Below are 14,307 nucleotides of genomic sequence, written 5' to 3'. Positions count from 1 at the left end.
ATAATCATCGTGACGATTCGACCATTGGTTTTGTTCCAATTAATCGTCAAGACGTTAATGTTAATAATCTTTGATACTTATAGGTATATATATAAGCATCTCATTTTTAAATAATTTGTCTTGACGATCAATCGGATCAAAACCAATGATCGAGTCGTCACGATGATTATTTGCCAATTGTAGTCGATGAAATGAACGTTAAATATTTATTATATCGTTGGCGAATTACGAATGTACTTTCGGTTTAATTATACACCGCGACTTAAATATCAGTGTCTCCATCTTATTATTGTTTAGTGTGTTATTGCGATAAACATTACCACATGTCTCAGTGATCGAATTGGTCGATGCGCAGTATGGATCGGCGCAAAGCAGAATAATTAGTCAAGTTGACTTACTGTGTTGAAGCTCGAGTCCGCTCGAGGCCGCGCGCAAGTCCGTGCGAAGCCGTGGTACCTCTGTCTGCCTTACAAAAAAATATATAAAAAATTCCCAAATTTTCTGCGCAACTTCGGACCGGTCTTAAAATTTTTCTAATATATTCCCCAGAATATTGCCTATAAATTTCAAAAAAATAGAAAATGGGGTTTTTGAGATATTCAAATTTTTTTGTGTTTTTTTTTACTCTATTTGTTTAACAATATTATTATAAAAATTTTGAGTAATTTAAAAAAAAAAAATATGATTGAAATAGCGTATTTTATGATCAATGAATTTTTTTCTTAGACGTTGTCTAATAGGCGAGAAAATTCATTGAAAATCTTGCAGTCCTCATTTTGCGCAGACTCTATTTCGGAAACGCTACGTTTATTATAAAAACGCTCTTATATGGGTATAGTACTCGTAAAGACCTGCTAAAAAACGAGCCGCCATCAAAAATAAAAAGGTCGAAGTTTGACCCCTCGCGAATTGGCGTGTGGAATGTCCCATATATAAGTATCAAAGATTATTAACATCTTGACGATCAATCGGACCAAAACCAATGGTCGAATTATCACGATGATTATTTGCCAATTGTAGAAATGAACGTCTAATGTTTATTATATGGCGTTGGCGAATTACGAATGTACTTTCGGTAAAATTAGAACTTCGTAAACATGTATATCAGCCCACTGAGTTGTTTGCAGCAAAAACTGATAATATCAATGACTGTTTAGATCTTTTAGAGGGTGACCTGGAGGATGACGTAGCCGTGCAACAAGCGTGGACTGAATTGACGGAAATCACAAGAGAGCAAGAGAGATATGCCGAAATGCGCGCTGCTGCGGAAAAAGAACTCGAGGCCTGTCGAAAGTGTAGCGCTATGCTCGAGGATGTGAGGATTTGCAATCATCATTTTAATTATATATAATGCAGTTATCATCATAATCACATATCATAATATAAAATTAAATTTAAAAGGCAAAAAAAGCAAGGGTCTGAATAAGCGATTTTTATCGTAATATATCAATATGTAGCAAAACTACGATAACATTTTATGAAAATAAATTTTAATCAAGCACATTCAGAGAAAGCTTATTACTCAAGAACACCGTGACATTTTCTCTAGCAACTACCTTTACGCATCAACTCAGATGAGGAGCGCGAATTATTGGCGTTGATGCTGCGAGTTCACGAGCTCGAAGCAGACAAGATGATGTTGCAGAGCGAAAGACTGGTCAAGCAGCACGAACTCAGACGTCGTGAACTATTGCTGCTTCGTTACGATCGACAACGACAAATTTCTGACGAGATTATTACCAGGCAACGACGGATCATGGAAGGTCAGTGGTATAATCGGGTTTCCGATTCTTAATTGTTCTTATCTTTGAGTGGTTTGCATATGGTCAATATATATTATTGTATAGTATCTTATATTGCACAATAATATTGAATATTTAAGGTTTCTGGGTACTCGTCGCGGCCATGTCGGAATGTGACGTCAGAAGCGAGAAATTACACGTTAAAAATTTTTGCATGATATTTTCAAATAAAAAGATATTTGCTTAAAATAACACTACAGATCATTTCAGCACATTTCAAAAATACTCCGCGTTGCATCCCTTTCCCTTGACAGTTATTAAATATCTCAACATATCCGTAAAAGGAATGTGATACTATGCAGGCTTATGCGCAGGCGTATGACTTATAGGTTTCGTATTACATTCATTTTATGGCTGTTTATTAACTGTCAAGAAAAAGGGGTACCCTGGCGAAAATGAGAAATTTCATGAACGTTTCTTTGGCTTTGGCGTTTACGTGAGCGTTTGCGGGAGTTCGTTGAGAGTTTGGAAACGGTCAGTAAAGATTTCATTGAGCGAAAAATCGCACACTGCAGCGTTTAAAAGGCGTTTGTACATAGCGTTTTTGAGAGTTTACACAGCGTTTACATGACGTATGACGTTTGCTGAGAGTTCTTTAAAACATTTATAAATCCTCTGTTAAGCAATTAATAGGCGTTTACGGTTACGGTCCACTTGACGCTACAAATGCTTCGAAGCATTTTTCTTCTCCTTTCTTTCAATGAAAAAAGAAAGAGAAGAAGAACATTTCAAAGCATTTGTAGCGTCAAGTAGACCGCAGTCTACTTTTATCATTGGAAACTGCATGCAGCCTCTATTGAGCGTTTAACGAGCGTTTACTCTGGTCGTTAGAAGAATAATTTTTATTAATGGTTGTTGGCGAAAATCCTGTATACGACTCGCCATGCGGATTCGGCATTATGGAGAGCGCTCTCTGCTCCTAATAGGGAGCGCGGTGTCGCATCTACTACTGATGCTTTGCTTCGCGGTCTTTTACTCTGTCCGTCACGTTACACGTAGTCGCTCGCGACCTTGTATATCACACGTTCTTCGAGAAATATATTGAGTACTAGCACTAAAACTGTTGTATATTGCGCGTCATCCCTATCAGGTTATGGGCCCAGGCATCTGAGATATACGGTGCGTAGTGTTATTTCCGAAGACGCGGCGAGTGTGCACCGACGAGGGCGCGAAGAAACGGCGAAATACACCGTGCAAGCGCGAGGGAACGTCGGACGTACATCGACGTGGGCGCGAAAAGACGGCGAGATACACCGTGCGAGCGCGAGGGAACGTCGAACGTACATCAACGTGGGCGCGAAAAGACGGCGAGTACACCGTACGAACGCGAGAAAACGGCAAGTGTGCATCGGCGTGAGTACAGTGGTCGAGACAATCGCGAAAGAGACATAGTGCGCGAGAGTCATAGTGAGCGTAAAGGCTAATTGACTATATTGCGTCGGGCGCGTCAACATAACGGCGCATCGTAAAGAAAATGGCCGCGAACAGTGTCGTGCGTATCGAGGCGCTCGGGCGCGACAACTACGACACATGGAAATTACAAATGCGCGCGCTGCTAATAAAAAACGACGCATGAGGTTATGTGAGCGGCGAAATAGCGAAGCCCGAGCCAACGGCCACTAACGCGGCTGACACACGAGACTGGCGCACCAAGGACGAAAAGGCCAGGTCGGACTTAATTTTATCCATAGGAACGAGTCAGTTGAAATTAGTTAAAAACTGCGAAACCTCGCGTGAGTTGTGGATAAAGTTGGAAAACACGTTCCAATCAAAAGGACCCGCCCGAAAGGCCACACTATTGAAGACTTTCATCCTGAAGAAGATGTGCGAAGGCGGCGACGTGCGTGAGCATCTACATGATTTCTTCGATGCCGTAGATAAGTTGTCAGAAATGGACGTAATTATAAATCCAGATCAACTTGCCATAATGATGCTATATATAGTTTGCCGTCAAGCTTTGAAAATTTCAGAGTCGCAATCGAAAGTCGTGACGAGCTTCCAACACCTGAAAATCTACGTACCAAGATAGTCGAAGAGTTCGACGCAAGGAAGAGCACAGTGACATCGAATCAAGATGCCTTACTTATCAACAGGAAGAAGCAAAATTTTTCGAAGCATAATTCGACTAACAAGGAGGAACAGGAAAAGGACAAGTGTTTCAAATTCAAATGCTACAAATGTCACGAAAAGGGGCATAAGGCCTCGGAGTGCCCGTCACAGAAAGCGGATGATAAAGGCAAGGTATCTCTTCTATTGACCGAAGACAGATCCGATGTTTGCCAGTTTGCAGACTGCACATCTAAAAATCGGTGGTGTATTGACAGTGGATGCACATCACATATACGTGTAAGGATATCAGCCTATTCACCGAAATCAACGAAAGCAAATCCGGTGTTTTGAAGTTGGCCAGTGATTCATCCGCGAAAATTCAAGCAAGAGGTGTGGTGGCGATCGTGACGAATGCGAATGGAAAGAAGAGTGAAGTGACTCTAAATAAAACATTGCACGTTCCCGAACTACGAATGAATCTATTGTCAATCTCAAAGATGACAGATAGAGGTTATAGAGTATCGTTCGAAAAACAGAGGGCCATCGTTACCGACCAAAAGAGACGCACGAGATTGATTGCTAAGAGGATCGGTGATCTCTACTATATCGACGGAGAGTCGCCCGATCAGTGTCATTCGGTGATATCGACGAATACAGGCGAATTTTGGCATCGACGGATGAGCTACCTAAACTATCGTGATCTCATACAGGCATCAAAGGATGGAGCCATCCGGGGTATAGACTTACGACATGTGCCTGAAGACTTGAACTGTGAAATATGTATTCAAGGGAAAATGACACGACCATAGTTTTCGAAGAAGTCAACACGAGAGACCGAAAAATTGGAACTTATTCATACCGACATATGTGGCCCGATGCGAGTTACATCGAATGGAGGGGATGAGGTATTTTATCACTTTTACCGACGATCATACGAGATGGACGGAGATAAGGTTCATTAAAAGTAAGGACCAAGCACTCGAAGAGTTCAAGGCATACCAAATCTTCGTCGAGAAACAACATGGCAAGAAAATAAAGACGATTCAATCCGATAATGGCCGCGAGTACGTCAATAAGGAATTCGACGAATACTTAAAGACCCAGGGAATTCAACGTCGACTCACAACGGCATACAGTCCGGAGCAAAACGGGGTGGCCGAAAGAAAAAATCGGACTTTGGTGGACTCCACGAGATGCCTTCTACTCCAGTCAGTCTGCATCATTCTGAGCTGAAGCACTATCCACGGCGAATTACATTAGGAATCGCTGTCCAACCAGAAAGCTCGATGGAAGGACCCCACACGAAGGCTGGAAAGGCAAGGCTCCGACTGTAAGTTACTTCAAGAGTTTTGGATGTAAAGTATTCTGTATAAACAAAGTTCCCACGAGAGGAAAATTTGACCCTCGTTCCAAGGAGGGAATATTCGTCGGGTATTCCGAGGAATCGAAAGGTTTTCGAATCTGGCTACCGGAATCCAAGAAAATCGAGATTACTCGGGACGTAAAGTTTCTGGAAAACCATCTGGGAGGAGCTAAAACAACGTTCGAAGATTTCTATTCACAGTCCACGGACATAATCCCGATTGACGACGTGGACGTCAAATTGTCCTTCAGTTATGATAACGTGGAGCAAAGGAACATCGAGGAAATTGCTGTGGAGCCAGAAGAAGCGGAACCAGATGAACCAGAACCAGGGGAAGCGGACCCAGGGGAAGCGGAAATAGAAGAGCCAGAGGGTGGAAATGAGGGACTCGCACAAGTCCGTAGAAGAGGTCGTCCCCGCCTTATCAGAACCGGGCGGCCCGGGAGACCTTGAAAGGAATATAGCCACGAAGCGCTTGAACAAGCGGAAGTGGCGTGTGTGGCCGAAATCCCAATAACGCAAGCCATGTCGGATGTGGACTCATCGGAATGGATGGACGCGATGGCGGCAGAGGTAATATCTCTGATCAAGAACAACGCATGGAAGATCACAGAGTGTCCGAAGGATCAACGAGTAGTTGGGAGCAGATTTGTTCTGCGTAACAAATATAACTCCGATGGATCTATCGAGAAACGAAAGGCACGTGTTGTAGCACGCGGTTTTTCTCAAAGACCAGGGATCGATTATCACGAGACGTTTGCTCTAGTAGCAAGAATGAGCTCGATACGAGCTGTGTTGGCCATAGCAGCACAGAGAGACATGAAGATCGAACAGCTCGACGTAGCAACGGCATATTTAAATGGCGAAATTGAGAAGACAATATACATGGAAGGACTACTCGGAGAACTCGGGATAACTTTGGATGGAATCACCATCAAGAACGACAACAACGGGGCTCTAAAGTTGGCAATAAACCCCGTTTATCACGCTCGGTCGAAACATATCTACATTCGACATCACTTCGTGCGTGACGCCGTTAGCAGAGGTTTGGTTAAAATCCAACATGTATCCACCGACGAGATGACGGCGGATATTCTCACGAAGGGACTGCCTAGAGGAAAGCACGAAGCCTGCATGAGGTCCATCGGGCTCAAGACCATCAGATGAGCGGAATCCGACCAGTGCGATTCGAGGGGAAGTGTTGGCGAAAATCCTGTATACGACTCGCCATGCGGATTCGGCATTATGGAGAGCGCTCTCTGCTCCTAATAGGGAGCGCGGTGTCGCATCTACTACTGATGCTTTGCTTCACGGTCTTTTACTCTGTCCGTCACGTAGTCGCTCACGACCTTGTATATCACACGTTCTTCGAGAAATATATTGAATACTAGCACTAAAACTGTTGTATATTGCGCGTCATCCCTATCAATGGTAATGGAGGTTTCGAAACCAAATCTACTTTTCGCCTCACAGGGGGTCTGTTTATATACGCGGATAGATGTATTTTAAATGCGAGAAAGATGCGCCGCCTAGCGGCGTTGTTGGAAGAGCGTTTGCTGAATGGAGGAAAAACGCTGTGTTACAGAGTCAGGAAAAGCGTTTCTTAGGCGTTTCCAAGCCGTTTGTGTAAACGCCCTATAATTCGCTGCATTGAAAAAGTGTTTGCTGAACGGAAGGAAAACACTTTTGTCTTACAGCGTACGCTGCATGGGAAAAGCATTTGCTAAACGTTTGAAAAGTTTGACAACAAACTCTCTGCACAAAAGTGAATCAGCGTTTACTAAACGTGCTCTGAAAAGCGTCTCCTCAACATTGCAGAACTTTCACGAAACGTTATATATAGCGTTTGATAAGCGTTTTAAAACGTTTGAAATCTAACGGCGTTGTGTAAGCGTTCTTACAAAGTTTGAAAGCGTATAAACTCTTAAAAAACCCTCATCAAACGGTTGTCAACGCTTTTTAAAGCTTCTTATTTTCGCCAGAGTAGACCTAACCTAAACTCAGAGTATATTTTCGAAGTGTGCTGAAGTGATCTGAAGTGTTATTTTATGCAAATAACTTTTTATTTGGAAATGCCATGCAAGAATTCTCAACGTGTCAATTCTCAACATTTCTCGATTTGAGTCACATCTCACGAGATGTCGGGAAAGAGCCCAGGAGCCTTAGGGCCATTCTACAACACGTCGCAAACGATGGCAACTCAGGCAACTGCTAGTTGAAAAGTGTTATTTCCATATTGCGCTTGTCAATTGCGCTTGTCAAAAGAGAGTTAACGAACTTTTAATTTTTTTGGCGACAGTAACTGGCAATCAGCAATCAGAAATAACACTTTTCAACTGGCAGTTGCCATCGTTTGCGACATATTATAAAACCGGCTTTAATGCATAGGGAGACCGGGGCACACTCGACACGATTTTTTCAAAAGCAATTTTCAACAACTAATTAAAATTTTCAAGCAAATTCAATGGTACACATTTAAAGAGTGTTCCTTAAGATACAAAATTGCTTGAGAAAGTTTTGCTGTACGTTGCTTTGTTTTGTCTCCAGGAAAGGAAAAGTGACGCGAAGACAAATTTTTAAATTAAAAAATGCCGGGGTAAACTCACTTTGTCGACACTTTGTCTGATCGACAATTTGATCTGGAACTTATTTTTTTATTGTCTGAAAATGAAAATACATTGTTTATCGTATATTTAGAAACTATAAAAATTCGGAATAAAGTAAAAGAATAATTGGAAAATAATAAAAAAAAAAAAATTGTTGAACTTTCAATTATTTTCTTCTGAACTCATGTCTGAAACACAATTAACGCAGGTAAACTCGCGATCGGACGTGCGCATACATTTGTTATGAGCCATACGGCTGCATCGTTTATTTTTTCTGCAGCTGTTTGATCTTCATTTTTTCCCTTTTTTATGGCAAGTACGGCTTCTTTTATCATTTTTTTTATCTATTGCTGGTCTTTTTGTACGTACAAACCATTTTGCGCAAGCCAAAAACAAATGACTTATTTACAACGCTTTATCAAAATAGTTAGTGTCGACTTTGCCCGGACGCCCTTTTTCTTGTAAAAGCTACATGAAGTTGTATACCTTGTAGATACCTTGAATTGTATAATTTGTAGATACCTTGAATTTTCTTAACCTTTAGAGGCCGGGGGTGGTCGAAATATCGACCACCCAAAAAACACAAGCTATTTGATGTTTTCAGGCAAAATTTGGTGTGTTGAATAAGGGAAAAATAATAAAAAAAAAAAAAAAAAAAAAAAATTCCCGGCCTCTAAAAGTTAAATATCTATATAAGGGTAAGACTTTAGACGGCGATTTCTCCCGATTTTGATGAAATTTTATAGGTACGTAGTACTTACTAAATGTAGTCGGAGCCACTAGTTGCAGAAATGCCTATACTCCGGTCAGAAATAACATCCACAGATTGGATGAAAACTCGTCCGTTTCGGGCAGATACCCCTCATCCGCTCATAGATACACCTCTCCACACCGAGCGTGCCGTTTTTACGTTAACGGTACCTACATATTGTTTGTAGCGCGCCACACTTTCTCCATTTTGCCTGAGCGCTAAATATAATAACCGTGGATGTTCTTTTGCTGGATAGAGTATATAGTGTCTGAGAATTTTAATTATTTAGCCTAATTAACGCCTAACGGTCTAAATAATTTTTCAAGATTTCGATATGAAAAAATAATTAAAATTCAAAAATATTAAAACAACCTAGCTTCCGAAGCGCGGATCTAGCTCGCGGCTGGTGAGGGTTTGGAGTAGGCGCGGAGGAAAACACAAGACTCGGTTAAAATATAAAAAAAAAACGTAATAGAGTTTATTCAATTAACGTGAATACATTGAGGTGATCGCGGAGGCGATGGATATGTACAGCAGATCACGGATGCGATTATGATAGCGGCGGTATACAGAGATCGCGGAGTAGACAGATACGTACAATAAATCGCGGACCCGGTTACGATGGCGGTGATATACAGAGATCGCGGAGTTCGCGGACGCTGTTATAGCGACGATATACAGAGATCGCGGAGTTCGCGGACGCTGTTATAGCGACGATATACAGAGATCGCGGAGTTCGCGGATCGGCGGGCGCGCGGGCTCACTGAGATACGGTGTACGATCGCGGCGTGGGTGACGCGGCATCGTAAGCTCGGACAGCGGCGGCGCCGCGGAAGCGCGCGCGGCGCTGGAGCGTGATTAGACGCGATATCGAGCGGCTAAGACCCTTAGCGGAGATAGAGAAGTACTCTCTATCTCCTGGCGCATCGATTCGTGTAGGCGGGAGGCGGCACCGGGTGGCCAAGACCCTTGGCGAGTAAGAGAAGAACTCTCTTACCCTGGTTCACTCCGGTGCCACAGGTGTTTGGATGAAAGATCGAGTCAACCGCCTAGATACCTCACTTGGCAAAGGCAGAGAGAACTCTCTACCTCCTGGTTGCTCGACTGTGGGATTTCGGGATCCGTGAGCAGCGGAGAATCAGTCGGATCGGTTGCTGTCTCACGGCGGAATCTGCCAGTTAGCGACAATTGCTTGGTTTATATACACCCGCGATGGTGTGTCGGCGTGGCGGGGGTATACGCGATGGCAATCGCGCGCGCCGGGATGGAGCGGCGGAGCGTTCGGGAAGTACGGCGTCCCGACGCCGCGACGCCGCGATTGCGTTCGGTGGCTTTCGGCCGTTTTCGGCACCGCTCGGCGCTCCGAGTCGGTTGCCGCGATAAGTCCGTTTGCGGACTGATACGCGAGATGATTCGATTAAAAAAAGGCACATCGTGCCTTGTCTCGCCCGGCGGATGTTCGGCCGGGCGGCATCCGGCTGATGCTCGCCGAGAATGATGCGTTTCGGGGCGCATCGTTACAATATTTTGCTAAAATGTTTCATTTTATTAGTGTATTAGAAAACTGTAAGAGAGATCGGCGCTGTTGACCCCAGGGGTACCTATATGTTGCTTACGTTGCTTTTTCAGTGTTTATCTTGAGTAGAACAATGAACAAAATTGCGATATTCCTTTTAAAATATAGATATTTTTTCCTGAGTTTCATTAAAATCAGAATAATATTACAGTTAAGAAATAGAAATAACTGATTTAGTAAATAATAGCAAAGTAAATTTTTGAGTTTCTCGAAATTTTGTACTAATATATTGTGATTACGTTTTATTTATAAAACTTCTTTTGTTAATAACTTTTTAATAAACAACGAGCGATGATATCAAAAAATGTAATGAGAAATTAAGCTTCCTTGATTTCTTGTTTCTTTTTTTATAATATTTTGACAACACTATACATATAGTTTCCTAATAATAGACTAATAAAATAAAACACTTTAGCAAAATATTTTTAAATTCTAATTATTATTTTATATCGAAAGCTTGAAAAACGTTAATTAGGCCAAATAATTAAAATTTGAATTTTTAGAAAAACTAGGCATTTCAGTAACTCCTCACTAATGGCTCCGACTATATTTATTAAATACTACGTACCTGTAAAGTTTCATCAAAATCGGAGGGTAATAGCCTTCTAAAGTTAAGCCGGTAAATATGCATATTAGGTCAAACCTCACCGGTGACCTTGACCTTGACATATGTTGTCAAGGTCACCCTCCTGAGTGACCTTCAGAAGGTTTTAGCCGGCGGTCATTGTTTATTAAAAAGTTATAAACAAAAAATGTTTCGAAAATATAGCAGTTATTTTGAGTATTGGAAGGCATAAATGACTAATATATATGTCGAAATAGTTCACGCATACACTTTTCACGCAAACCGAGGTTTACGCACACCTCCCCCTGCTTTCGGGGGAGGTGCGGTAGTCCCGAAATAGTTCACGCATACACTTTTCACGCGAACCGAGGTTCACGCACACCACCCCCCCCCTGCTTTCGGGGGAGGTGCGGTAGTCCCGAAATAGTTCACGCATACACTTTCCACGCGAACCGAGGTTCACGCACACCCCCCCTGCTTTCGGGGGAGGTGCGGTAGTCCCGAAATAGTTCACGCATACACTTTTTACGCGAACCGAGGTTCACGCACACCCCCCCCTGCTTTCGGGCCGGCCCGGGCCGGCCCCCCGAAAGCAGGGGGGGGTGTGCGTAAACCTCGGTTCGCGTAAAAAGTGTATGCGTGAACTATTTCGGGACTACCGCACCTTCCCCGAAAGCAGGGGGGAGTGTGCGTGAACCTCGGTTCGCGTGGAAAGTGTATGCGTGAACTTTTCATGCGTGGAAAGTTAATATGCGAGATGCCACATGGGTTAGATGACGCGCTTTAAAAGTATTCAACTGTTTAAAGCGCGTCATCTAACCCATGTAAGTATTCTCTGCTTTAACAAAAAGACTTCAATTTATCAACAATTCACTACTTTAAATGTTGTGTTTTGGTAAAGCAGCGACTTTCTCGCGAAATAAAGTATTCTCTGCTTTAAAAAAAAAACGTAATATTAGTCATTTATGCCTTCCAATACTCAAAATATCTGCTATATTTTTCAAACTTTTTTTGTTTATAACTTTTTAATAAACAATGACCGCCGGCTAAAACCTTCTAAAGGTCACTCAGGAGGGTGACCTTGACAACATATGTCAAGGTCAAGGTCATCGGTGAGGTTTGACCTAATATGCATATTTACCGTTAAGCCTATATAAGTAGGTACGAGACATTATAAGTATATCAATTATAATGTCGTGTAACTTTAGAGTCTATTTTTTTGCATGATTATACATATATAAATAAAAGTTAAACACTTTCGTTCAATTTACGGGATTTAAACAACAGACGGTCGTTTGGCGCTTCCGCCTGATCTGCAAAATCTATATGCCATGTATCAACAAGAGATCCAAGCTACTACGTATGTCGGTAGCAGTCTCAGCGATCTCGCCGTGTCTCCAATCGTGTTGTCCTTCAGTTGCGACAAGTTACCGCCTATATCCAGCAGGATCAGCATTTACGATAACTTTAGCAGTGATTTGAGAATAGTCAGTAGGTAAGTAAAATTGCGCGTGCATTGTTAAACAATCTTTCTGTTTAGAATTAAATTATATTGGACACCTTTTCCTGATCGATGAAAGATATCGATCATTTATTCATTATAGCAAATAAACTAAACTATGTTTCGATTTATGCAGATAAATGTACGTACGCGCTAAGATACTTTGTTCTTATCGCGACGAAGTACGTACATTTATCCGCATAAATCGATACATACAACACAACAACATGAGATCGATAATATACAATAATAATGAAAACGATCACTCTCGCCTTCGCATCACCTTTGCATCGCGTGCAAGAGTAAAAGTTTTTATGCGATTTCTAAGAACACATTACGCGTCCTTCTTTGCCAAGGCGTGAAAACAGCGGCTCGTCTATGTTTATCACTCATCGCGATTGTTATGCGCCTTATCAATTTTCCTCATAGTTGACCATTTTTCATATTTCTTCGTTCGTGTGCGATCTATTAACAAAATTATGCTAATTTGCATTCTCGTCTCGCTCCGGGAAAATAATGTATGTATATATGTATGTATGTATGTATACATATTAAAGAGAAAAATTATTTGGAGAAACAGTTCCACGGATTCCGATTGGGATTCGCCGTTACCACCGATTCAAGAGCCACAAGAAGTGGAGCACGTGATGGGACCAGTGGTGCAACCGTTAATTTTACCAGCCGTCTTATTTCCGCCGATATCAGCAGCAAACTCACGAAATCAGTGAGAACATTTCGTTTATATAATAATAATCGATACACAAAATGTTATATATTGTATTCGAACACATGCGAATGGTTCCAATAATTTTGGCGACAAGTTTACAATTGGACAGTTGTTTTTAATTTTGTTTTCACACAGAAAAATATCATTCTACAACCAAGTAAAGCAATTATTTATTTTATTTTACTTGTTCTAATTGTAAGTAGTAGTTTTCTTCAACAAAGAATATTTTCTTAATAATAGTTTTAAGATATACTCGTCACAAATCTTAGAAAAGCTCATTATTTTGTGCTCAAAAGAAGAACACATTCTTTTTCAAGAATATTATGAAACTTTATCGAAGAAAAACTACATAGAATTAATTTGAATATTTGACGATATATTAACACAAAAATATTTATTAAATAGAAGGAATTTAGTATTTTTTTCAATTCTATGTGCACACATACACAACAGAATCAGAAGAAATAAAATATAGTTTAGAAGAAAGAAAGTTATTCTTACGTAAATCCATGTTTTCAATTCAAATAAATTATTTTTTCTAGAAACAATGTTGTCTCAGAACAAATAATTACTTTTATTTTCATAGACTAATTTATCATGATTTTTTAGTTAAAAATATGAAATACTTTAAATTAATGATTAAATTAAGAAATAAAGGGCATCGAGCCTTAACAAGGGGTGTCCGTGTTAATTTATCAAATATATTAATATAAATTACAGACGTTTCGGTTCTAACATTGAACCATTTTCAGTGTCTATATTAACGCATTAACAAACTTGTTACACTTAGCGCTATCATTAATTACAAGAGTATATCTAATACGCAGACGACAAAGTTGGTATCGTACGCATGGCTGTAAATGAAATTTCTCAAATTAAAAACCTGTGTCGCAGAAAGTAATTCTAATATAATACATACTATGGTCTGTAGAGAGAACGCTCGGAGAATCGAACTGTCCACATCGTGGCTGATGTGTTAACTTTGTTCCTATGTGGGACAGACGAAGAGGCAATTGGGGACCAGGGTGAGAGAACATAAGATGGATCTCAAAAGAAATCCTTTTTCCCCTTCGGTAATTTCGAACCATAAACTATATAGTCTGGGAGCCAGCTGCCATTTTAAGTGAATTATTTTAAGAAATCTGAGATTTTCGGCTAGTGTTCAATTCGGTCTGCTAATAAACAAAGTGAACGTCAGCTTCCATGGTAGCGGTGGGTGTTGCCGCGGCAGCCACCCACACACGTATAATTATAATAAAAATAAACCGACATAAAGAAAGCTGAGACTTTGTTTGTACATACGTTTATTATGATTTAAATAAACGGAAAATAATAGTCAGCTGACTTCATGGTGGGGGGTTGTACGT

The 14,307-nt window shown here is 41.0% G+C and overlaps 1 protein-coding gene across 1 annotated transcript; it reads left to right on the top strand.

Annotated features, from left to right (window-relative positions):
• Positions 1-1,127: 1,127 nt before the first annotated feature.
• On the top strand, positions 1,128-14,301 carry LOC139824171 (kinesin-like protein KIF19; the record flags this gene model as incomplete). The annotated part of the gene is made up of 5 exons (XM_071796665.1): positions 1,128-1,315; positions 1,550-1,763; positions 12,000-12,207; positions 12,794-12,937; positions 13,872-14,301. Coding segments are annotated over 5 exons (803 nt in total), but the record flags the coding sequence as incomplete, so codon positions are not given.
• Between the last annotated feature and the right edge of the window lie 6 nt (positions 14,302-14,307).

The sequence above is a fragment of the Temnothorax longispinosus genome, unplaced genomic scaffold, assembly GCF_030848805.1.
Source record: "Temnothorax longispinosus isolate EJ_2023e unplaced genomic scaffold, Tlon_JGU_v1 HiC_scaffold_280, whole genome shotgun sequence".
Lineage (NCBI taxonomy): Eukaryota > Metazoa > Arthropoda > Insecta > Hymenoptera > Formicidae > Temnothorax > Temnothorax longispinosus.
This window is presented reverse-complemented; position numbering and strand designations above follow the sequence as displayed.